This window comes from Xiphias gladius, chromosome 7 (assembly GCF_016859285.1).
Source record: "Xiphias gladius isolate SHS-SW01 ecotype Sanya breed wild chromosome 7, ASM1685928v1, whole genome shotgun sequence".
In the NCBI taxonomy this organism is placed as follows: Eukaryota; Metazoa; Chordata; class Actinopteri; order Istiophoriformes; family Xiphiidae; genus Xiphias; species Xiphias gladius.
Window position 1 is genome coordinate 18,798,798 of NC_053406.1, and position 26,411 is coordinate 18,825,208.

Here is a 26,411-nt window from a genome sequence, read left to right on the forward strand (position 1 = left end):
CAGACTGAAACATCTTAACTGTTGAATGGATGGTTGTGAAGTTTGGATCAGATGTTCACGTTCCACTCACGATGACCTTTAATATCTTTGGTGATCCCCCTGACTTTTCATCTTGCACAGGTTGAAACTCAGGTTGAAATTTCTTGTCCAATTAGTTCAAGTCCTAATTAGCAAATTTAGCATGCTAACATGCTAATTTAACATGGTTAAAACAAGTTAGCACGTGTTAGCATGTTAACATTAGCATTTAGCTCAAACTAAAGCTGTATGTGACACATTACTTTACATGTTTATGTAGCTATGTATGCATCATTTTTGATATTTTCTGTTAATCTGGGGATTTGCTTAATCTTCTTTTTATTAATTATTTAGCCTACAAAATGTCAGAAATATTGAAATATTTCCCAACACAAAATTGGTATCTTTAAACTGCCCAACACAAAAATTGGTATCTTTAAACTGCTTGTTTTGTCCAAACAACAATCCAAATCCCAAAAAGCAAAAGCAAAATCTTCACATTTATGGAGATGGAAGCAACAAATATTTGGCAATTGTGCTTGGTAAATGACTTGAATGATTAATCATTTATCAAAATTGGAGTTTACTAAGTTTATTGCTGTTAGACTAACTGTATACTTTAGGCCCTAAAGTGTTAGGGCTACAACTAATGATTAATTTCATTACTGATTAATCTGCATATTATTTTCTCTGTCTCTGCATGCTATTTTCCTAAATTATGTCAGAAAATAGTGGGAGGAAAAAAGGAGCACAAGGACACATCTTAAAAACTCTAGTTTTGTCCGAACAACAGTTCAACACCCAAGAGTGTTCAATTTACTAGCACAGAGGACAAGGAAAACCCCTAAATATTAACATTTGAGAATTAGGACCTGACTAATTGATTATCAGGATTGTTGCTGATTAATTTTCTGGTCATCAACTAATTGATTAATCGACTAATTGTTTCAGTTACATGTTAATATAATGATCCAGGGCACATCCCTTCAACTTCTAAACATAGCCAAACAACTAGAGTCCACAGGCTAGCAGCTCGGTAAAGCTGTACTGAGCTAAATGCTAACATGAGCATGCTAACATATCTGTGCTAACACCGTGACAATGCTAATGCTGATGTTAGCAGGTATAATGTTTACCATGGTCACCAATTCAATACTTGTGGACAAAATTCAGTCTGGACCTCACAGTAGACCGAGAGCATTGGCACCAGCATGGCAACGACAAAGGTCAAAACTGGAAGAGATGGGTTGTTTTGATGTTTTTGGGACGATGCTCAATACCAGACGTTTTATAACTGTCCCATTCTGTTTTTCTGTACGCGAGATGGATGTGAACAAGGGGGAAGGGATGCACATCAATCCATTCAGCCATCCATTTCATTCCTCTAAGAGGCTTAGACGTCAGTGGAGGGACCAAGGCTATAAGGCTACAGATAATCCCCCAAATACAGCAAAAAGCTCCACAAACAGCCAAGGAATGCCTCAACTATCCCGCAGACTGAAGCTTATTCACAAAATCTGCATCTGAACCTCCTGTTTGCCCTCCGACAAGCTCCTAAAAACATCTGACACTGTTCCTCCAACTCAGTGATCCCAGCTGCTGTTGAGCAACAGGGTATTTATACTTGGGTACAATGTGGAAGGAGGACAGTGTTTGCCCTGAAGACTTGGTTTCCACACCTGGTGTACTTCCTGCCACCCCTCCTTTCTTCTCTTCTACTTCTTCATCCTTCCCCCCATCACTGTTCTCTTACGCTGTGGTGAGAGCAGGAGAAACATTTCTCGCCAACGCATTACCACAAAGCCTTCCAACACTTTGTCTGTACTCATATCTGTGAGCCAAATGCAAATGTGCTGCACTCTCTTGTTTGTCTCTCGCCCGTTTCACTTGGGAAATGTGTCTTGAAGAGTGTGAGCAACCCAAAAAAAAAAAAAAAAGTTTCAGAAAAGTATGATTAAATCAGACAAAAAACCTGCTCATGTTGCGGTGAGTCATTCTCACCTTTAAAACAAACAGGGTGCGAAACTCTTCTTATTGGTATGATAAACAATTCAGTATTAGTAAGGTTTCAAAAAAAACCTTCTCACCTAACAGAAATAACAACCTAAGGCTCATACAAACTCATCCAGTGATTCGTTAACAGAAATTTATTGTACTGGATGTCTCGGTTGCTGCAATTTTCAGCATTAGAGGATGTATTGTTCCGCGCTCCAGTCTCTTACCTGGCTGCCCTCTTTCTGCCAGAAGATGGCAGGTGGAGGGTTTCCTGTGGTGCCGCACCGGAAGGTGATGCTCCTTCCCTGAGTGGTAATCTGGTCTCGGGGCTTTGAGGCAATCTGAGGTGGTACTGGAAGAGGAAAATAAGTGTCACCACCCAGGAACAGATTTAAAATCTTGTCAGACTCATGCTTTTCGAATTCTGTCTTTCTATTGTGCAGCCAACACCTTTAAACTAGTGGCGGAAGAAGTATTCATTTCATTTACTTAAGTAAAATCACCAATACAGCACTATAAAAATACTCCATTACAAGTAAAAGTCCTAGATTTAAAATCCTACTCAAGTACAGAAGTATTATGAGCAAAATTTTAGATAGATAACTGATCCACGGATGTGTAAGCAGCATTTTACTGTTATTGGGTCAAGATGGAGCTAGTTTTAACTACATCATACACAGTAAGGTGATGGTCCAGTAGTTCCCAACCTCGGGGTTGGGCCCCTCAAAAGGGTGACAAGTTAACCCTCAGGGGTCGTGAGATGATAACTTTTGACTTATCTTTGGGTTGGTTTTTTTTTTTGTGACATATTTGATTGTTTTACCTTGGGCCTTGAGCAGTTATTTAAATTAAACCATGTCAGTTGTTTAAAGAGGAAACACGTCTTTTTGATAAAACTGCTAACACCTCAAGAAATCTGAAATGTGACAAGGAGGCCAAACTAGATATAGTTTTTCGGTGAGAGGTCACAAGCCAGAAGGATTGGGAATTACTGGTTTAATCTTTAACAATGTAATGTATTTTATAAGCTCATCATAATGTATGTTTTTATTCTAAAACCGTACTGTATTATCAGAAGTAGCTAGTAACAACAGATGTCGGATCAAAGTAGTGAAGTAAACGACCCAATATTTAGATGCTGAGATGTAGTAGAGTAAAAGTGTAAAATGGCATAAAATTATGTACTAAAGTAAAGTACAAATACCTCAAACCTGTACTTAAGTACAGTACTTGAGCAAATGTGCTTAGTTACTTTCCACCACTGCTTCTAACCCTGATCTGTTTCAATAAAACAATGATCAGCTCTTAACCAGCAAGATATAAGAGGTCTTTCTTGAACCTTCTGAGCCTTTTTATCTATTACCACACTCTCATCGCCCTCTCATCTTTAATGAGGGCCATCACCTCTGTATCCTGTGAAAAAACAAATCATCACAGCACAAGGCAGCGTCATCCTGATGACATTTACAGAGTTATTTTGGGAAAGGTCTGGGCAGAGCTGCCAATTTCCAGCTCGGGTCAGATCACTGCCTTATCCACATCATCGAATCCTCTGCAGATTTACACTGACCACTGCCTTCTACCTCCCGTCTGAATAACCGGCTCACACATCCCGTCGGATGAGGACCTTCCCCAGCCTGGATTCATACTCTCTACAAATCAGTGGATATACAGAGGGACACACACACACACACACACACACACACACACACACACACACACACACACACACACACACACACACACAGACCACATACACAAGAAATCTGAGTCATTTGTGTCGTGTCTTAATGTTGTCACTGAGAGCATGTTCCCAAAACCCGAGGATGTCTCACACTTTCATCAACATCCAATTGTTTTGATGATGTTTTTGTGAATTTTGTTTACTTTGAGATGCTGTATTGTCTTCAAACAAACATGAGACCTAATCTCATGCACTTATTGTCTTTCAGCATTAGATTAGGTCTCATGTATTTTTTAATTTTAGACAGCTCTTAGGTTGTCATCAAGGCCCCTCTTTTCTTTGTTTCTTGTTGGCAACTTTATGTTAGATTTTATAATTTGTGTAAATAATGTGATATGTTCTGTGTTGAAAGCTGATAAGTAGCTGACGTGTGAAATAGCTTCATATTAACAAGTTATATGTAGATCATACATTCATTGTCTCAGCTGTACAAATAACTGAGTCCCCAAGGAAGCCCATGCATCTGTGGTGGTTATCAGGGTGAGAAGTCGTGAGTCATGTTTTATAACACATTTACAAAGGTCTGCACAATCTTTACCATGTAGTTACTGGTGTAGTTTTGTTTGCCAGGTACAGGCAAATTAGTTTCCAGCAAATGCTAGCCCTGTCTGCTGCAACACTGAAGCAGCATAATAAAACTTTAGAAACTTAAAGGCACAATTTATATATATCCCAAAAAGATTAGCTTAACTTTTCCTTTCATGCACATTTTCTCCTGTTTATTTTCTGTCAGGGAGTTAGGGTTAGGTGTCTATATTTTTTGTTCACGTTTCTTTTAGCGGGTTAATCTAGCTCCTGCATCCCAAATCCAATATTTGCTTGTCTAGCCTGAGCACACGCTGAATATAAAATTTCCTGGCATGTAATTTAAGACACCTTTCGTAATAAATGAGGCAACTGCAGTTTTCTAGTCGGACAAGGTTTGATTCAGGGAGCAGGGAGCAAATGGCACCTCTTTTATGTTACACATAAGGGTGTAACAGTAACCTTGTGTTTTTGCTGCTTCTGTTTGCTATTTGGTGAGGACCCTGTTGAAATAAAGATTTTTTAACTTGAAGAGAGTTTCTGCTTAAATGAAGGTCAAATAAAATAAAAAAATATCCAAGGACGGAGGGAAATTATAACAATATTATAATAGTAAAATTAACACAAGATGTGCTACAACAAAAACTACTACCACTATTACTAGTAGTATTTCTACTGCTTAAAGGGGCACTCCACTAATTTTATACATGAAGGTTAGTATAGCTATGAGGAGTAGTAATCAGGCTTTTTAAGCATTGTATAATGTCTTCTGCAGTTCTGGGTGAGCTAGGGGCATGAAAGAAAGAATTGGTTGTTTATCATTCATGGAGGGGGTAACGAAAAAATCGAGTTGTGATGTGGGAAATGTAGGATCCAGCGTTTTTGGAGCTTAACCCATACTGGGGACTAAAAGTCAGAATATCTCAGCCTTTGCTGCAACGATTTAGACCGTTATTTTTTATCTTCTTTGTATTCTATCTTTTATGTCCCACAAGGTCATGGAAGAGCAATACTGAGTGCATGGAGTTTTCCTTTAATAATAACTCTACATTATTGTTCAGTATGTAAAAGTACATGTGTTTATCCATCAAATGATTAATAGTAGTGATAATAGCAATAACACTAATAACAGTACAATAATGAAATAATTGTTTAAGGTTAAATTGTCAGTCATGTAACCTGAGGTCAAATCATGTCCTTATATCAAAAGTAAAGACAAAGACTTGCATTGAGTTGTATTTAAAAACCTTTCAGCTGCATTATAAACTACTGTGGCTACAAATGAGGGAGGGATTTAGACTGTGTCTCACTATCTCGACACATTCCCCTGGACACAGCAGATGTGTATTTGATTGGAGTCCTTAATCTGGTGCACATTAAGTCACTGTGTCTGAGGCTTACTTAATGCCCGACTGCAGCAACAGGCATGTTGTCAACATATCAGTACCTAATGGAGGAACTTATTCACACCATTGGGCATCGATTGTTGATTTAAAAGCCATTAAGAAAACCATACAGAAAATAACTGAGCACAACACAAATGTCTTTTTAGAGAAGAATTGGATGGAAAGTGAACTTACGGAACGGGCCAACTGGAATGATGATTGGGTTTGAAACATGATGGAGAGAGATGGAAAATTAATGAGGTGGATGAAACGCTGAGCTACAAAACAAAGCTGGTGATAGCATGGAAAAGAGCAAAAAAAAAAAAAAAAAAAGAAAGAAGAAGAGTGAATGGAAAACTGCTCAGTTTGGATTTCATTTACACTGATAAAAGCATTAGTGGATGAAGTCATCTGAGACAATTTAAACCAAGACACACAGACAGTGAGAGGAAAAAAAGGGGCAGAGAGAGCGAGTTGGCGAGAGGGGGGAGATAAAAAGGCAGGAAGAGAGAGGGAGAGAGTCATGTCTTATTAATACTGGGACTGCTCTCTGGCAGTGAGTTAAAGCACACATCTCCGAAACATCTGTCAAATGGCGTAATCCATACGGGTTAGCATAAGCTCCTGGCAGCACTAGTGGACAGGGACTCACAAAGAAACACTGGTATAAAAAGGAGAGCATTGCACAGGAAATGGGAACAGGCTTTTGTATGATGCTGCTGCCATGTGACCGTGTGTTACCTTATGTATGAGAGCTTTTTTATGCATGCTTAAGTATGTGTGTGTGTGTGTGCTCGTATACAGTATGCATGACGTGTTTCTTACCATGGACCTGCAACATGGCTGAGGCCTCTGTCTTGCCCACACTGTTCTCAGATGTGCAGGTGTATGTCCCTTCATCCTGCTCTTTCACACGGAACAAGCGGAGACTGTTGCCGTTACGGATTTCAAACCTGGGAATGAGAAAGAGAGAGAGCTAATGAAAGATGTAACGGAGAAGCATAGCAAAAAAAAACACAAACGGCCATACTAATCTACACAGAGTGAGGAAAAATCTACCAGTGGTACAAGATAATATCATTTCTTTCCTTGTCAATCAGCCTGCTGAAGGGATTTTTTGCGAGTCAGGTGACATTTTCTTGAAATGAATAGAACAATGTGTCTGTCTTCCTTGGATAAATAGGTGCCACTGGTTCTTGGAAAATTCTTGAAACAGCTGAAAATCAATCAGAACCCCGTCTCGCTTGATTTTGGAGAAACAACATTTTATTTCTTAACTGAAGACTCTGCAGAGCAGAATTATTTAAATTACCGAGTACATCCACAGTACGGAAGGCTAATTGAGCTGTCTTCGTCTATGTGAGGCACATAATGAATCAAATCAGTTTAATTCACTTTATTTCAGGGACTCATACACCATAGAAGAAAAAGATAAAACAATAAAAAGATAAAAGACAGAACATAATATAGTCCTTAACAACCATGAAAAACAACAATTGCATTAGCTGTTCTCAAAGTGGACGAATAAACTCACCATGACTCCGATGTACCTGTATTTGGGGCAGGTTTTGGCAAGACGGTTCAATACATTTATACATTAGCTTCCTGATAACTGTCTGATATGTGGGCTCACCAGCACTTTACAATCTCGCTACAAAGGTAATCATCTTTGTAAAAGGTTTCTTCAGCGTACCACCAAGCTCAATTTAAGACTTTTCAAGACCTTTAATACCACAGAGAATCTAATTTAATACCTGTTTCGCAGTCTCACCAGCCAAAATATGAACAGTACTGAGAAAAACCAATAAGGCCTAGAATTATTTACTAAATGCACTGATTTATTAAACATCACATTTTGTCAGTAATTCTCATCTGTTTATAACGTTAAGTAATTAAGTAATTAAAAAATATTTAACCAATTAAAAGTCCATATTTTGAATTTTACATAATGTCAGAGGTCTACCAGTAAAATGTCCTTTTTACAGTCCAGTTTTTGCACGGATTAAACAAACAATATTTAACGTGTCCATTGGTGAGCAGGTGCTTAGAGGTGCTTCTGGGCGGATTTTGTTACATTTGGACAGAGCCAGGTTAGCTGTTTCCCCCTCTTTCCACTCTTTATGCTAAACTATGCTAATTGGCTGTTGTCAGCGGCGTCAAATTTAACATACAGATATGAGACTGGTGTCTGGCATCTCATCTAACTCTCAGCAAAAAAGCAAATATATGCTCATGTATGTATGATTAATATGAAGCTACTGCTGTTTCCCCATTTCCAGTCTTTATGCTAAACTAGCCTAACAAGCTGCTGGCTGTAGCTTCAAACTTAGCATACAGACATGAGACTGCTATCTATCTGGTGTAAGTGTGTTTCCAAAAATGGCTTACAAGTCCTTTGTAAGAATAACCACTCAATCAGTACTAAATCTATCCTTGTTACATTTAATTATTGCCACACTGTTCTTCTAGGACATTAAATCTGACGTCAGTGTGAGCACCATAATGGGACAATATACTCAAACACACAAAACCATCTTCATTAATTAATTATAATAAAAAAATAAATGATGGAACACGTAAAATGTAAATCTTCAGCTCGACATAGAGTGTAAAACAGCCTTTTTTAACCCAAAAACATAATTCTTGGCTGTAATGTATAAGTAATTAGTTCTATGCGAGTTCTATAGTATTAATATAATGTTGGAAAGCGAAGAAAAAGTTTGTAATTATTTAATAGGCTTAGCTAAATATACTGTACATTTTACTGAGTTTAGATGGAAGACTGGCCACAGGAGGATTCTGCCAACTGATGAATCCTCTTCGGTCTCTTCAATTTATGAATTTTTATTAGCAGACTGATAGAAAGACGTGAATTAATGAACAATTACTCCACGTATGTTTTCTGGGTCACATAAGCTAATATTCCAAGACACGACCCGTCCCTGGTAAAGCCGTAGTTCTTATTCAGCCTCAGAAGATGTTGTATGTGCATCACCAGTCTGACTCTATTTGTCTGTGTTCATGTCCGTGACTCTCACCTCCCGCGGGGAAGCTCTCCTTCCTCTCGGCGCCAGCGCACAGTGGGAGCAGGATCTCCATGGACCTCACACAGGAAGTCAACTGTCTCTTCCTCCATGACCACCTGGTTCACCGGCCTTCGTACCAACACCGGACGCTCTGCAGTAGGAAGGAGAAAGTTTCAAACATGTCTTATGCTACTTAAAAGATGTGATACTGCTGCACAAACACTTACTGCATGAATATCCGGAACTCACCGTACACCACCAGCTCTGCAGGATCGCTGTCCCTCTCTCCAACCATATTTGTGCCCACACAAACATACATGCCAGCGTCGCTCTTTCTGGTGTGAGAGATCATCAATTTGCCCCCACGCATCTGAAAAACAGCAAAGTGACAGCTCGAGAGATTCGACTTCAGGGTGTCCTGAATGAAGACACCAGATAGATACAACTCAGTGCTATCATCCCAGCCTTTAATGGAAAAATTATCCACATTTGGATAACATTGCATTGTTATAAATCATTAAGCCTTCATTTTCAAAACACTGCATGAGTCATTACTTTTGGAAGGTGGTGGAATGTAACTACGTACATTTACTCAAGCATTTATCCAACTTTACTTGAATATTTTGATTTTATGTTAATTTATACTTCTACTCCACTACAGTTCAAATATTCTACTTCTGACTTTTATTTCACAACTATAGTTACTAGTTGACCTCAACGACTCTGGAGGTGGTAATGACCCTGCGAGAGGTTAAATGCCTGGACTCTCCACCAGTCCGTTTAGAACTGAAGAAGCCTTTCGGATGAGAGGTAAAATGTCTTCAAGAGCTTCAAGCAAGTCCATCTGCTTTTGTATATATTTTACTTACAAAATACATGATTGCCTTATAACATATGATATATTATTACAAATGAAACTACCTAACAGTAAATAAAATTGCAAAAAAATTAGCTCCACCTCAACCAACTACAGTAATATGCTACGGATGCTTTAATGCATCAGTAACAGTGAGACTATAATATGATATTTAGTATTGTAACACTCACAGGGGGCAATTTTGTGCATTGTGTACTTTTGTTTTTTATATTTAAGCTCATCCTGCCAATGACACTTACGCAGTTTCACTTAAGTAACATTTTGAATTAAGTATTTGCACTTGTAATGACGTATTTGTACAGCGTGGTATTGTTTGTTTTACTTTAAGTAAAAGATTTAAATACTTTTTCCACCACTGCTTCTGTACCGAGGTAAAAACTGTCTTCCGTCAGCTTCATATGTGGTTTTCTACATTTTAAAAAATGCCTGTCAAAAACCACCGGAGATTGTGTCCAGCTGTTGATTTTACACATGAGAGGAGAGAAAAAATGTGACAGCAGAATCAGGGACATTTTTTAGTCCAAAGAAAACCGAGGCGCCTGGGTTGAATTATGGGCTATTGAAACATTCTGAAACATTGTCATTGTAAATGGGTATCTAAGCTTTTCTCCTGGACCGCAGAATGTTGGTAGTAAATGTTGGCTTTATAAAGAAGCCCTTGAGAAAGACTCCTACAATTGATGCTTTAGATTACAGTTGTTGTAGTACTTTTTAAAAATTAATTAATTCTAGCTACTGTTTGACCATGTAGACACATTTCCCACTTAAAAGATAAGGATGGCGATATTCTATTGCATATTTTTGTTACGGTCAACAAATCCCATGAAAAGACCAAAACCAACAATGCTTTAGTCCGTATCTCAATGCTTTACAACCTGTCTACCCTGTCTACTGATCTCAGCAAAGGATGTAAATCTTTTAAAAACTGGTGACAAATACAAATAAAAATTCTTTTATTTATTTATTTATTTAAAAAAAAAAAAAGCTAAATAACTTCCTGAAACAGCTGGGCACTGTAGACTTTAGCAAACATTACCAAATGGGAGTAAATAATGCATTTGCTGGGGACTACTCTCAACTGAGAAATTATCAAGATTTGGTGCTATAGAGTATCTAAAGGAACAGGACAGTGTATGTGGGATCAACTCAAAATAAACTACAGAGGCTGTGTTCTTTTTTTAAAAAAAGGAGCCCAGTGTAACAGTATGGTTCACTGATGTATTTTTAATAGTTTCTGAACAACAATGGAGGTCTACCACACAGACAAATAAGTTATGCTAGGCATTGGCTACAGAAGCAATACTTGCTAGTGGGTTCCGTTCATTGTTGATTTTGGTCTTTTCATGGGGTTTATAAATAATGAGAAAACAGAAATACGGAATATAACCACACCTACTGCGTTAATTGTCAGCCTATCTACATTTACAAACCACATACATTTTTCCAACACTTCACAGAAGTTATGTGACACTTTTACTGATACTGATTAAAATTGTTCAATGGCACAAAAACACTGTAGTAGTTTTGTGCGTCATTTCATACGGATTTAGCCTTTAGACATAAACTCTAAGTTATATTGGAAAATGTTGTGATATCAGCTACAATTTAATATAAGTTAACAACAACATGAGCTTGCAAAGCTGGGGCCACCAGAGGGTCCAGCAAAGTTTATGAGCTATCTTTGTATTTACTCATTATTTTGAAACAGAACCTTGAGAGTCCTTACTCAGTGTTTTTTGGTAAACTCACAGAGATGCGTTCATCCTTGGTGCTGACTCGGACATTGTTGCGTTTCCAGGACACGGTGGGTTCAGGGTGGCCACGTGGAGGCACACACTCTAACACAGCAGGCTCGCCAGCAGCCACCACCACATCGCTCGGGGCCTGCCGGAAATCATCTCGCAGGACTAAGATGAAAACACAAAGAAATCTAATTAGCTTCAGAAGCCCTGTCTGTCTGATGTATTTAAAACAAAGACTGGAAATCAGACCCGCGGATTGGCGAGCAGCAGCACAGACACATGACCACTATCATCAAAAGAAACACCAATTTGTCTTGGAAAGCATTTAGACTTGTTTTCTTGAGTGAACCACCTTCCTGCTGAAAGTTGGCTGAAAACAAGCGTATTGAGAGAAAGTCAATTATTGTGTTTGCATGTGCATGACTGCTCAAATCCCTGGCAACATCCTTGTTAGACTATGCTGTTTTAATGTTTTCCAAGGCCTGTGTCCTACTCTGCTGTCTCTTCTGTCAGAGCAGATGAATAATGCACATCTCTCAGACCAACATGGAGTAAACAAATAACAGCCTATTCATAATTTAGCTCATGTGTGAGGGAGAAAAAAATGGCCTCTGCGTTAATGAAAGGATTGTGTCTCCAACCACTATCTTACAAATCTGCAGCACAGCCCTGACTCGAATGAAATCAGCCCAGAACGACCAAAGCCTATCCCCGTGTCAACCCTGAGGTTTGCGATCCCGCCACCCTGTGGATGATGACAGGATGAGAAGTTTGACACAGCGACCTTTGATATCCTCTAATCTCTTGCTGTTGATTGACAGATGAAAGCCTCAGTGTGAACTGCGAACTTGAACCTTCTCATGAGACCTCATGCACAATGGAAACTCATACTTGGATGCTGACAGGCTCACATTTTCAAACAAACATATACGCACACAAAGGGCTTTACTCATCATGTTTGACCACATTGTGTAGCTACAGCCAACATGCTCTTTTTTTCTCAAACAAAGTGTACTATTCCAGCATAATCAGTCGATGCGATCTCCTTTTGCATTTTCACGAATATTTTAGCGATCTTTCACAGATACAAAGATGAAAGATCACGTGCTTTTCTGTCAATCTACAGTCCATGGCAACAAACTAAACATTAACCCTTCTTGCACACTGCTGTATCATCAACTGAACGATCACTTAACCCAACCCCCAAAAAGCAATTATCAGATCATAGTTTAGCAACCATAAGTAGGCACGGCAGGCCTGTCAAATCAAGAGTTTGCACGGTACTGTCTTTTTAAAATTACTTACCAAAACCAAAAATTCAAGAGAAAAACTCAAAGGAATGTATCAAACTGTGTGTTTATCTCCTCTAGTGTAAGTTGCAAACGTGAGCATTCCCAGCCAAGCTAACTAGCTTACTACCTTCGGGAGTAGCCAAACTCACTTCCAAAGGCAACAGGGCCAGTTTGTTAACTACATTATATTGTGAGGTTACAGGTTATGTTATGCAAAGTGGGAGCTAAGATGCTACAATAACAGAGTTTAGAGTTGTGTGTACACTCCAGTAGCTCCAGCGAAACTTAGATTGTTAGATAGTTTTGTTTAATTCATCAATTGTTCTTCATTCAAAAAAATCTAGCATGCGCACACAGCAAGGGTAGAAAATACTCTGCTGTGTTAGCTTGTCAGCTCTCGCTGGCAAACATGACACATGGTATTGAAGTGAGAAACCTTTGCTAGCTGAAATGATTATGCTAACTGAAATTATATACAAAGTAAGCTCAACAAAATGGTAAGAAATTATCTGAAATTGTCCAGCAAAGGCGGCAGCACACACCCCCACAAAAGTAACATTAGCATGAAAAAAAAAAAGGAACGTTAGTATATACCATAAGAAAATCCTCCTGTAAAAGTCAAGAGCACAGAACCTCCCTCCCTCCAAAATTAAATTGTATTCAAATTTTTAGTTATCAAGCAGTAGTAGTGGGGCTAAATATCCTGAATACACAATGCTGTTTCTTTATTTCCTTTTCTATGTGAATTCTCAGAATTACAATTAAATCATGTATGCAACCACCAGGTGCACATTTAAGACTTTTTTTCAGGTTTTTTTTGTCAGAAAAGTCAGCTGGAGACGAAGCCTTCAACCAGGTTGAAAAGTTAGGAATAGTTTACGCTAGCTAAAGTTGATAAATTTTCCTAGTGACAATTGTCATTTTAGCCAGTCTTAACCCGGTCTTCAGCTAGATGTCTGCCTTGGTTTATTTCTGTTAATTATTATTATTTCTCTTGTTAAATTGAAGACCCATTGTTTAAAAAATTACTACGAATTTCAAACATTGTCATTAACTGAACATTTGGCATGCTAGAACAGAGGGCTTGACATATGTAGAAAGAGTAACTAGTGAACAATCAAGTGGTGTAATCTCAGTTGGTATTACTGTAATCCACTTTATATTAATTTAACTAAGCACTTAGTTCTAAGCCAATTACTCTGAGTACTATAACTAAATCTATGCCACATTACTTATCCACCAATTCGCCTGACAGGTCTGTGTCAACATGGCAGCCCTGGCCTTTAATGCAATATCAGTATTCACACCCGCTAGGTTTGAATAAAATCTCATCTGCGCTGACTTTATCACAGCTATTTAAAGATGGAAAATCATTACTCACTCTCATTTGATGGCCTTAGTTGTCTTGAGTAAATGGCTATTAATACTTCCTAAACTTAGTGAGGTGGCAGACAGTTTTCCATCAGGTCTGAATGACGGCAATCCGTGCATTCTTTAACTCGCTCTGTGATACGGGTTAATCAATCACACACTACTTGCCTTCTTAAACTGAACATTATTGAAATGAAATGGAGGTTTACTCTCAACCACCGGGGATAATGGTATTTTTTCTTTTCTTTTTTTTTTTTTTGAATGCCATGACAGTAGGGCTAAGGAGAAGTGAGAGTCTTTACAAAATTTTAAGACTCTTTCGGAACTTCTAACCGATTTGACATTATTAAATTTCTCATTATGCTGCAGTGATATTTTAATTCTTATTCATAGTCAAACACTATAATACATCTCAGAGCAGGTGATTATGTCACATCAGAGGAGCTGACCAGAGGTTTGGGTGAACTTGCAGGCATACGGCGTGGACATCTCCCACAAAACGGAAAACCACCCTAAAGATCCTCACAAAACAGGAATATTAAGGAGCCTTTGCAGGAGCTATAGCAAAGAAATGGGTTGACTAAAACCAGTAAAGGCATTCACATTGCTCCCAAAGGTCGGTTCACCAAATAACCCCAACCCTGTTCACTTGGCTGCGTGTTTCAAATGCTTTGCAGAGCTGAAAGGCTAATTGAAAGCACTGCATTATTTTTAGACCTCCGTCTGTAAGGCCTGGTTAGATGGGCTCACAGAAACCTTTGTTTCACTGCCATGGTGACTGAAGTGAAAAAGTTATGAGCAAAGCGCTAATCCCTGAAATGCACACACATACACCCACAGATACAAATACACACAGGCACAGATGCACATGCACGCACACACCTTTAGCATTTGGCCCCAGAGTCCCCGGGCTCAGAATCTCAGAAAGTGGGACATTTGAGGGTTGAAACACATGCTGGAGAGCAGAATATATTCCTGACACCACTACCCTCAAACACTGTGCTACACGAGCTCCAACATTTTCTTTGAAGCTGTGTTCAAGTTAATGTGATCCTACTTTGCTCCAACTTTTAAGCCTGCCATGCCAAAAGGTTTGTATGTGACGATGATCCCACCACAGAATCCACCAATCTCCTCAGAAACACAGGGAGAGACCCCCCCCCAGGGGGTAATGTCTGTAACTTAACTTCTGAAACATAACAGGACTACGCCTGCCGAATAAACCCGCCCCTGAGCTCTTGCCTCCCTCCATCGATACTGGGCTCAGACAGGGAGTGTGGTTACTGCGGGGCAGCTGAGGTTTGACCTGGCCTCTGCAGACATAAATCATCATATTCCCTTTCTGTGATCTTAAATAATGGCAAAGCAGGGCTAAATGACTTTCAGCAGTTTCATCATTATTTCTGTTCCAAGCGTACCCATTCATTTTCATAACTTTAATATTTCAGGGATTTCCAGATTAGGAGACTTAATCTCCCCGAGAATATTTATCACTTGATTTTTAAGTGACATTTATGGCAATAATATAGTGTTTACCAGACAGGAGATTCAGGAAGGCCATCTGTTAGTGTACTGAAAATGGTATGTACTGCATTCGCACTTTATTGCATGTATGGGGCTGATTAATGTATACTGTTGACAGTGCTCTTTTTGTAATTGATTGTGACTTCGCTGAAAATTAAGCAGCCACAGGGCATATTACTCAACAGTTCAAAGACCATTTACATACCCAGCAAGTTGAGAGAAACATGATGGGTGAGTGTGACAGACAGGATGGGGGGGGGGGAAATAAACATGAGGTGACAGTGAGTGTGAGAAGCAGACAGAGCAGACAGTGTGGGCCAGACAGATGCATGAACAGTTACCAGGCTCTGCGTTTTTACGGCTAACAGGTAGGAGGTTGGATGGAGAAGTGAAAGGACGGCGGAAGTGCACGTTTTTTAAGAGCCTGAGACGACCCGGTGTCTGGCTCCTATTGTTCTTTTATTTCGGAGAGCAGTAAACCCGTTAGGGAGGTGGTCTAATCCCATTGCCATGATACTGCCCTGTCACAGCTAATGGAGGCTTTGACTACAGAGAAGAGAGATTGCTTTAATCCATCCATTGTCTGATTGTGTTGATGGGGGATTAGAAGGGACTCCAGGGCAAGTGGTCTTTATGAGAAAAACTCTTTGCCATAAATTCCTCCACTTTCCAAAAATGTAACGATGTTTCAATTGCAAACAGACATTGCATTAAGACAACACATTCTGCATTATTAGTAAGGCTTGGCAGGGCTCACATAAACCATAGCTGTGGTGATTTGCACAATTGCAGAGTGAAATTTTAATTCATTTTTTTCAACAGTTTATAAACTACCTGTATAAACTGTATTCATCAAGCAAGATCAATATCTGCAGATTCTCTCCAGTGAAAAGAGAACGTAGAGCAGTAGAAGAAAAAAGCTGAAACAAGAACTTTGATTCCTTCATAATCCCTCATCAAGAGTAAGAGGAACATCTGGCTCTAAAGCCTTTTAAGCAAGTTGTATTTTTATTTGTCCTACTTTATTCTAATCCCGCCACACCATGTGACTGTCTCCTCAATGAGACAGGAAGGCATTCATGATTTTGAAATAGACACTACTACTGTTTTTCCTAATTTTGTTTTCCTTTAAAGACAAAACTGTTTGGAAGAATGGATGAATAGCTTCAGTCCACGCCCGCTGTCTCATTATTCTGGTTCTTTAACAGCCAGGCAAGTCAGCCGATCACTGGCAGCTTATGGTAAAACAGGGAGAGTAAAAATAATGACTGCCGCTGGCACATCCGAGCAAAGCAAGCTCCTCACTATGAGGTATTCACACTCAGAACGGAGCAACAGCGGGTATAAAAAAAACATAACTCATGGACCTCGGGGTGCTCGCAACAAGCACTTGCGCATCAACTTCCACTGCAAATGTGCATTAAATAGGGTCTGACTGTGCTGAACAACAAAATCTATTTGGATCTTGAATCCTTTTGAGGAATTATGTTTTGACACAAACCTCAATGACTCAAACAAGAAGTCAGCATTTGCCTCAGCTGTATTTTCTTCTATTATCTCCCTTTTCTTAGAGCTTTCAGGAAAAGTACAGTATCTGGAAACACAACCTGTCCCACCTTAAACGGGAAAATGTGATCATACCTTTGCCCTCTACTACAGAGGGATGGGAGGACAACCTGAAGACGTGGCCTTGGATAGCATTAAAAAAGAAAATAAGTTAGCTTAAAATTAGCTTAAAATGTTACCAGACAAGTTGCACTGTTCATGACTATACCAACAATCAAGCAAAATTAAATTTGTTATCCTGCGCAGGTCAGTAGCAGTGGCTATGTTACATGCATAAACATTCAACATGGCTATCTCAAAATAACTGCCCTGTGGCGGTTTATTTTCTGTTGAGCTGATCAAGAAAAAAATGCTAAAACTCTGGTTCCAGCTTCTCACATGTCAGGAAATGCAGTTGTTCTTTGCCATATATCAGTGAATATTTCTGAGTTTTGGACTGTTAGTCGGACACACACTGTTGGATGATAAAGCTAAGCTAAATCTGTGGCTTAATCACCGTTTTGTTGCGCATATACCAAAAACGAAAAGGGATTGTTGTCAGCAATGGTAAAGTTTCCATCAGCTACCAAAAGGAGACGAATCCAAAAGAACTGAAATGACTTTGTCTGCTATAGATAGACACGGTTATGCTTTAGCAACACATGTCCAACCTTATTACTGTGGAAGTACAGATAAGCCTCAGAGCTTTTTACATTGTTCATTGCTTCACCGTCAGTGGCAACAGAATCAATATGATCACATGTGTTCCAACATCATTAGTTTCCCAATTCCCATTAGTTTCTTCACTCTAAGAAAAGTGAAGGTGTGTAGCATACCGCTAAAGTTGGAATATGCCTCTCCAGGCTGCACACAAATGAACACAGGTGTCGACGTGCATGTTTCTTTTAGCAAGCAGTGTCACGTTTAGGAACCCGCAATGTGAAGAAAACAAAATGGAAATCAATTTTGCCCCAGTGACAGTGTCAACAAACCACTATATCTGTGAAACAAAAGTGAAAGAATTTGGATTCATCAGCGTAAAAGGACGGGAAGATGACAAGGCGGACAACAATATTAAGGTCCTTGAAAGACAAATTTATTTTCCTAGGCTGTGGTAGAAGATCACTTGTAGCGGTGCTAAGCTGAAATGTAGCCCCCAAACTCTGAAATAAAAAATGGAGAAAACTTCTAGGATGCTGGATCAACCAATCAGCCACCCAGGTCCGCACTATGTTGTTGAGATTTAGGTGATGTGTTACAGACTCAGAATGAAACACTGGTACCGGACTGGTACAATTTAATTGCATATTTAATTACAGCAGTTACCTGTGCAAAACATATTTATGGAAATAGTCAGCAGCACTGTTCATATCATCGTGTGACATTCACTGAACGTGCTTTCAGCTACGCTATCTCTCTCGCCTGCAAACAGGCCTGGAATCACTTTAACATATAGATCTGCTATAAACATCTCATAAGACCTCACTCTGAACACTAAGCTGTACCCTGTATCCTATCTAGCCCTGTTGCCTTGTCTTTGCTGGCGGGGTAACAAACCTATAGCTTTCCAACCTCCATGACTAATTTTCCACAGGACAGGTTTATTTCTCCTAGCTTACTGCCAGTTTACTAGCGATATTCTTAACTTTTACACAGTCTAAATACACAAAACACGGTTCATAAGTCATAGTAAAAGCCATAATATCACACCACATGAACTGCTGGGATTGGTAGGCATTAACTAAACATTTTACTGTAATATACTGACTCTGACAGTTAATTAATACCTATGATAATCCCTAATACTTATATTAGCCTGTGAACCACTAATGCTAATCGCCCAAAGCTAATCACTAATGCTTCCAGAACATACACATATCCCAGCCTTGTATGTTAACTGAAATTTACACGACTACTTGCAACTCAAACAAATTTTTAAACCTATACCTGTGAAAAACACAGTTATGACAATGGTCAGTAGCGTCGTTCATATAAGCGCCTGGCATTCACTCAGCGTGTTTCAGCTCTGATATCGCTCTTGACTGTGAACTGGGCTGTAATGCCGCGAGAGCAATGTGACTCACGGGCCACGGGCCAGAGACGTGTATCTCCACAGATGCAATTCCGGCTTAACATGGATAGAATGAGTGAAGTACAAGCCTGTAAGTACACTGCAGAGAAAAGTCTTAGTCATGCAGCACAATACATTATGCATCATTCACTGGCAATTAATGTGTAATTAATGTGGTTAAAACCAGGTTAGTGCCTGTGCCCTACTCAGCGCTGTGCTAACAGTCAAACAGATGCATTGGTATTAATTACAGCTCAGTGGGAGTTTAAAGCTCTTCCTCCTCCCACCTGTTGTCTCTCAAGACTCCTGCCTCACACACAGCCACCACCGACACACGCACACACATTTCTGCAAGACCACCAGCTTAAAACTGGCCCCCTCATTAACACTGCATACCCCCCCCCCACTTCTCTGCCAGAGCTAATTGGGTCACTATTTACCCCACAGTCAGCACAACCTCAGACACAGGGGAGGGGGAGTCTAAGACCACCACCATGCTGTTTTAGCATATTCCCTCGCTAGCCACAGGCAGCGAGATTAGAACAAAACAGGCACTTACTAATACCGTTAGTCACTCAGTGCCTGCAGGTGAATCATCCCTTTACCAATATGACTGGACCGTAATCTGCTGCTCCACACAAAGCTAAATTTCATTACCAGCAATTTAAAAGAGGCAGCGTGACAGTATACACATCATATCTTCTCCCAGCTTGGATATTTTCTATTAGTTGCAGCTGCTTATGGTTCCCTATATACAGTATATCTGAGGAGGCTGTCCCTATTTTTGGACACGAGCTACAGATGAGGTCAACCAGCCATGAGCACTTACACACACTGTCAGCAAGGGAGCCTCAATACGGTGGAAGATAAGACCGTGCTCAAATTGCTGTTTTGTGTGTGTTTTTTTTTAATGAGGACAAATCGACCTTGCTAATCTGTTATTCTCCTTCCCCTAATCAACCCACTGACTAATCCATTTCCTCACGCCAACGAGAGCTGCAGTTCGGCCCAGGGCTGAACCACACTGGCTCAAGGGAGGGATGGAAGACAACGGCACGTGTCCTGGACCAAGGAGGGAAATAACAGACACGGTTCCGAGCAGGAGCTTTTTTACTTCAGTGCCCTCGCCAAGATATGAGAAAGCCCATCCTCCCCTGTCGCACTCTTCAGCAACATTTCTATACAAAGAAAACACAGCTATACATGCTGTGCTCACACACATGTTCTTCCTGGTACACACAGCGCGGTGACTCTCAGGTGATGTGATGAATATCTGGCTGCCAGGGTGGAGGTGTCAGTGACAGTGTCTATTCTATCTCCGTAAACATTCAACATGGCTGTACCAGCCAGTGATCGAGGAAGTACTAAGGAAAATGTTCTTAAAGTATTACAACTAAAAGTACTCAATGCAGACAAATGGTCCCCGTGAAGGTGACAATAATATAAATTACATCATTACATTATTTATTATTACATCTTCTATACAACAGCATTTTAATGTTGTAATTTGGTTGAAGTGGAGCTAATGTATAAATATCTTATATAGGGCTGCAACCAGCGATTATTTTCACTATGGATTAATTGGCTGGTTATTTTCTTGATGTATTGATTGATTGAGAGGTTTGTAAAAATTCTGAAAATAGTGCGAAAATGCCGTTGCAATTACCCATACCTCAAATCGAAAACTTCCACAATGCTTGTTTTGTCCAACCAACAGTCCAAACCTCAAAATTATAATAATTATAAAGTTCTTCATATTTTTTTAATGCAAAAATGTCTATTTGTGAAGTAACTAGTACCTGAAGCTGTCAAATAATTGTGTAGTAAAAGTACAATATTTACCTCTAAAATGTAGTGGAGTATACACCTAAGTATCATAAAATGGAAATTCATACAGTACATCACTCACACTACTGTAGTAAATGTACTTAACATAACATAACTGTACCCAACATAACTGATAGTATAGCATACTGTATCTTGTCGTCTTACTCCAGGCATGAGCACCAGCAAATATAGCTAAGAGATGTTTCACTGTTTTTAGTGAAAAATATTAATGAACAGGAAAATTTCCTCAAAATATCATCATTAATTTGGACATGAGGGTCAAGCAGGAAGAAGTCATTTAAAGGGAAATTCTGGCATTTGTCAGCCTGGGTGTTTTTCTCCATTAGTCATGATAACATTTCACTCTCCACTTCCATTATAAATATTTGTGAAACTCAGACTCTAGCAACAAAGATACTGATTAGGGCAAGAAGCACAAGCCTCCTACAGTTTTCCAAAACACTTCAGTTTATCAGAAATCATCTCAAGCCCTTGTAATTGAGTCGGACCGAAAGCAAACACGGAAAGTAGTCCCCTGGAAATCCCTGTAGCTGTTGTAGTGAACTGCATAGTAAAGATAAGTGTTTGAGTTCCTTTTTTTTCTGTCAAACTGAAGCGTTTGGGAAAGCTGTTGGAGGATCGCACTCTTCTACGGTTAGACCTTGTCAGAGCATGTGCTTCCCAAACCTCTCAAAAGCAGTGGTGCGTTAAGTTAGGGATGCACTCATCAAACATTTCATCTCCTGATCCTGATTCCTTTACCTCAATTCAGGGTATCTGCCAAAACCAGAAACCAATCCAGTACCAGTCTATTACTAGTCTACACTATCATATTTCCCAAATTTAAAATCTGTGTATCATACATTCATTTAATTCGTTTTTAATGCAAGTTAACATGCAGCCAGGCATGTTTTGGTGCTTAAAACAGAACAATTATTACTGGTTGCCGAAACCTTTAATTTCACAATGACAATTACAAAAACGTATTTAATGTGAGTCGGTCACACCATGGCAGATAACGAGTCCACTTACTCTGGTCAGTATTGGCACCCATGCCTATACAGTGTATTTGACCGGGGGCATTCCTAAGTTAAAGGTAGTTCTGATCAATACTTATATTGGACAAAAATATGAGAATGGACAACCAGAGTTATTGTAGTAAGGAAACTTTTATAGTGTCATTCCAGAGAATTGTTTCACTTTACAGCCTCTAATACCAGGAAGAGACAGCTTTAAAGCTATTTATATTATTGTATTTATTAATTGGGCTTCTTTTTGCCCCTATTAGATTAAGTAGAAATATAAGAGGAAATTAGGGAGAGAACTTCAACAGCTGTTAAACACCAAAGCCACAGAGGTGCCCCATTTCACATGACACCTACACAAAACATACATTTTTATCAAATTCATGTTACCTTTACAGTCCCCAAAATGTTGTTTATGGTCGCTGAGCTAACTCTTCTAAAGCTGCATTTAAAGACCCCATACAAGAAAACAATGGACTAAAGACAAAATACATTCCTTTATAATCACAGTAAGCAAAAAGTTGGAACAAATCCACAGGCCAGCACTTCTTGCTGAATTTATCTCCACCTATACCACCATCGTTTTTGGGGTGGTTTCCTACAGTCTGGTTGTTTCATGTCATTATTTTTAAGCGGCCAACTCTCCAGTGGACCTCCATAAAGCTGCCAGACGACTGCAAAAAGAATCTAGGACACACTGCGGAGCATCTTTATACTCTACACACACACACACACACACACACACACACACACACACACACACACACACACACATCAACATATAGTGCTGAAGAACAAACACACACTTTTGGGACAATGATCAACAACACAGAGCCTTACTGGCAACTTCCAGTGAAGCGTTACGGCTAATGGCCTCTCCCAGGTAGTTGCGGGCCACACAGGTGTAGACGCCTTCATCTGGTTTGCTCCGTCGTCCATGTACGATGCGCAGGAAGAAGAGGGAGCCACTGGGCAGGAGCATGCGGTGAGAGCGGGGGTCATCTTTGTCGGTCTCCACGCGCTCACCGTCTTTATACCACTCAATATTGGGAGTGGGTCGGCCCTCTGCCTTGCAGTTGAGGGTGGCAGGCTCCCCCTTGGAGACGACCAAATCTGAGGGGTCCTCCACTATCCGAGGTGTGCTGTCCTCAAACCGTGCCCGTGACCCTGTGACGTGGAGACGTGGAGAGATGTCATCCATGAGGCTGACCATCTACCATTCATGAAAACACATAATCTCTTTGTGACAGTACAGACAGCAACAAGGCCATTTAAAAGGCAAAAATGTCTGTCCTTGGAGATGCCAGACAGAGACGGGGACTGTGTGTTGGATAAATGTGTGTGTAGCGAAGCAGCAAATAATTGTTAATCTCACTTTGAAGGTTGACTCTGAATTCAGGGCAAGACATCACATATTCCATTAACAACCTGTAATATCCATATGTTCGTTTGATATTCTGCCAAAAGCAAAACACAGCGGTTGCTGTTGCCTTCCTAAATATACATATATATATTTCTGGATGTGTGTGTGTGTGTGTGTATATATATATATATATATATATATATATATATATATATATATATATATATAGTCATCTCACAAAAGACACCACCTGTACTGAGGATGCAATCACCCATGTGATATGGTAATGGACAATCTCTGTGTCAGTCAGGATTGTTGCATTGGCAGAGATGATAGTTGGTGGAAAGGTGAGAATAAGACAGGAAAACCTATGCATTTAAGGAGAACGAGATCCAAGCTGAGAGAATGGACGAGGCAGAGAGATACAGATAACTCCCATATCCCTTTCTCAGGGGATCCATTACTGTCTTCCCTTGGCTGTGAGGGAAAGCCACACTGCTTCAAGACCTAAGGTAAGCTTTTAGACCAAGACCAAATGTCTCTCACAGTGTTTTACAGTTAGAAAAATGAATAATTCACAAGGCTGATGCTTTTAGTTTGGTTCTGAGGAACAGATGGTCTCTCCCTCACTCTCAAAAAAATAAAATAAAATAAAAAAATAAGGAAATGAAATGGTCACTGTGCCACTGATTATCACGCTACTCTGTCTGGGGAATTATTTTCAGCACATAATCTAGACTGCATGAAAGTCCTCCATTATCATTGGAGAAGAGCAGTCAGGAGTAACCTAATGACACACATGTTGTTGCACATGCTGCCACTACATTATACTTAAATCTGAGGCATCAGGATAAACCCTCACTTTTCAGCTGTAAGCAGATTTATGTCTTTTCATGAACTGATTTGATCCCCGCAGGCCAGGAGTCGCCATCATGGCGTAAACCTGAAGTAAACATCTAAAGAGCAATATGAGCGCTCTAAGCTAACACCCCGGGGTCACAAACCAGGACAGCTCAAAACACTAATGCAGGATGTGCACGAATACTAATTGAGCCGATAAAATGTGCCATAGCACCTCCTGTTAGTCAGGACGTAAAAATACACTTTGTTTACAGAAGGAGAACAAGTGTACCATAAATCATTTCATGCTATGTGCCTGTAAGGTGACAATTTAGGATGTCATAATGTGCTTTCCTCTAGATTATACACCAATCAGTCACAGCATTTATATATATACATATATATATATATAAAAACACACCATTCATACATATACATACATAAATATATATAATCTGCATGGTATCTGTGAAGGGTACATATTGACACATCTGACTCGGTTTGTCCACAGGAAAATTATTTGGATTTTGAAGAAGTGTCTCTAAAACCTGGCAATGTCCTGGTGGTGAACTGTGTTTTTAAAGCACGCAAAAAGGATTCGGAGGCAGTTTCAAATCCCAACTCATGTAATACAGTTACATCACACCGAGCTCCCTTCCTCCTCAGTCATAACTGAATTTTATCAGAAAAACAAAATGCCGAGAGAGTTGAAAAGAAGCACTCCAGTGGTTCAGTATTGCATTTCCAATGAAAATGGGAGATTTGCGAGACACAGATTAGAAAAGAAAATGGTCCAAATTGATGCAGCAGAAGCCAAGATACCCTTATTTTTATTTCAAGGTATTTGAGCTAAAACGTAGGAAATGATGATGAACAACTCTTCCTGGATCATGTCATGTGGGACTGAAATGGGAAAGATTCCCATGTTAACGACTAGCGAACATTCACGTCATTGGACAATACAAGACAGCTGTGTAGTTGTATGAGGATTAATAATACCGTACAATGACAATAAAGCCCAATCCATTTGGGTTTTGTTACTTTGAATGATGGGAGTTTGGCTAATAAGAGGCATCCATGTTTGTTTGTTTAGTTTGTTTTTTGAAGCATTTCGGTATTATTAAGCACTGTGTTGGATATTGGTTGTTGGTGCAAGCAGCTTATTACCACCAACAGATATGTTTTATTGTTAGGCGACATCTAGAGGTCGTGTGATCTTTCCCTAAACCTACCAAAGTTGTTTTTTGTGCCTAAACCTAACCAAACGTTTACCATATCATTGTCGAAAATATAAAGGGGTTAGTTATTTATTTTTCGGCACAGTTTATCTGTGGCATATTCAACAGTCTATCAGAGTGTAGGGACAAACGACCTTCATGGTTGTTTAGGTTGGAGGACTTTGTTGGAAAAGCCACAGTTTTTACAGTCAGACACTGGTTATTACGGTAAAGTCAATATGACATGAAAACTCCATGCCCCAAGTTTGTAACACAGTATATATATCACTTTGACATTATGTGGGTTATATCCTCCTAAGCCGAGAAATTATACAGCTGTTGTCACAGGCTCATGTCGGGTAAACTGATAACCATGACTAAAATCAGTGGAATGTCCCTTTAACTGCAATTTTATTTTAACATTTTACAAAACTGGTTGTCAGCCAACAAAATTAGTGTTCAATAAAACTAAAGCTTATACAGCAATCTTTGGTAAAAGACAGGACCTAAACTCTAGATCTGACTCTCTGACTTTGTTTCATAAAAATGGTACATCGCTTCAGAAAGTTAATCAGATTAAATATTGAGGGTTTATGGATGGACTCTCACCTGACATTTATAGCACACACTGATCATATTACAAAGAAAATGAATTTTGGTATTGGTTCTTTGTAATGCTCCAGACATGGCTTTACTTCACTCTCCTTTTAGCTCTGTTTTTGATCAGGCAGTTTTTAGAGCTTTTTTTTTTGCTGAAAACAGCTGCCTGTTGTGGCTGGAAACAAAGTTGATGAGAATGGTGAATATCATGTATGTTCAGAGAAGTAATGGCCAGTCAGACGTAGACTGATCCTATATCTCCCATATTGTACATTCTTTTACAGTTTATTCAGCAGTATGTTATCCTGTGAGACTATATACAATTACAGTTTTTTTTAAGTTCATTTTGTTCGCCTGAAATCTTTAAATTTCTGTGAATAATAATTAACATGGGGAGCAAACAACAATTGACTATATTTATCAT

At 39.4% G+C, this 26,411-nt stretch overlaps 1 protein-coding gene across 1 annotated transcript in view; it reads right to left on the bottom strand.

Annotated features, from left to right (window-relative positions):
• Positions 1-26,411, bottom strand: part of zgc:77784 (uncharacterized protein LOC402947 homolog) — a 57,055-nt gene that overhangs the window by 23,558 nt on the left and 7,086 nt on the right. The window contains exons 2-8 of the mRNA XM_040130105.1: positions 22,808-23,134; positions 11,320-11,477; positions 8,943-9,063; positions 8,706-8,844; positions 6,493-6,620; positions 5,863-5,874; positions 2,241-2,365 (exon numbers count right to left, since the gene is read on the bottom strand). Of these exons, the coding sequence (XP_039986039.1) occupies positions 2,241-2,365; positions 5,863-5,874; positions 6,493-6,620; positions 8,706-8,844; positions 8,943-9,063; positions 11,320-11,477; positions 22,808-23,134 (1,010 nt within the window). The remainder of the gene's footprint in view (positions 1-2,240; positions 2,366-5,862; positions 5,875-6,492; positions 6,621-8,705; positions 8,845-8,942; positions 9,064-11,319; positions 11,478-22,807; positions 23,135-26,411) is intronic.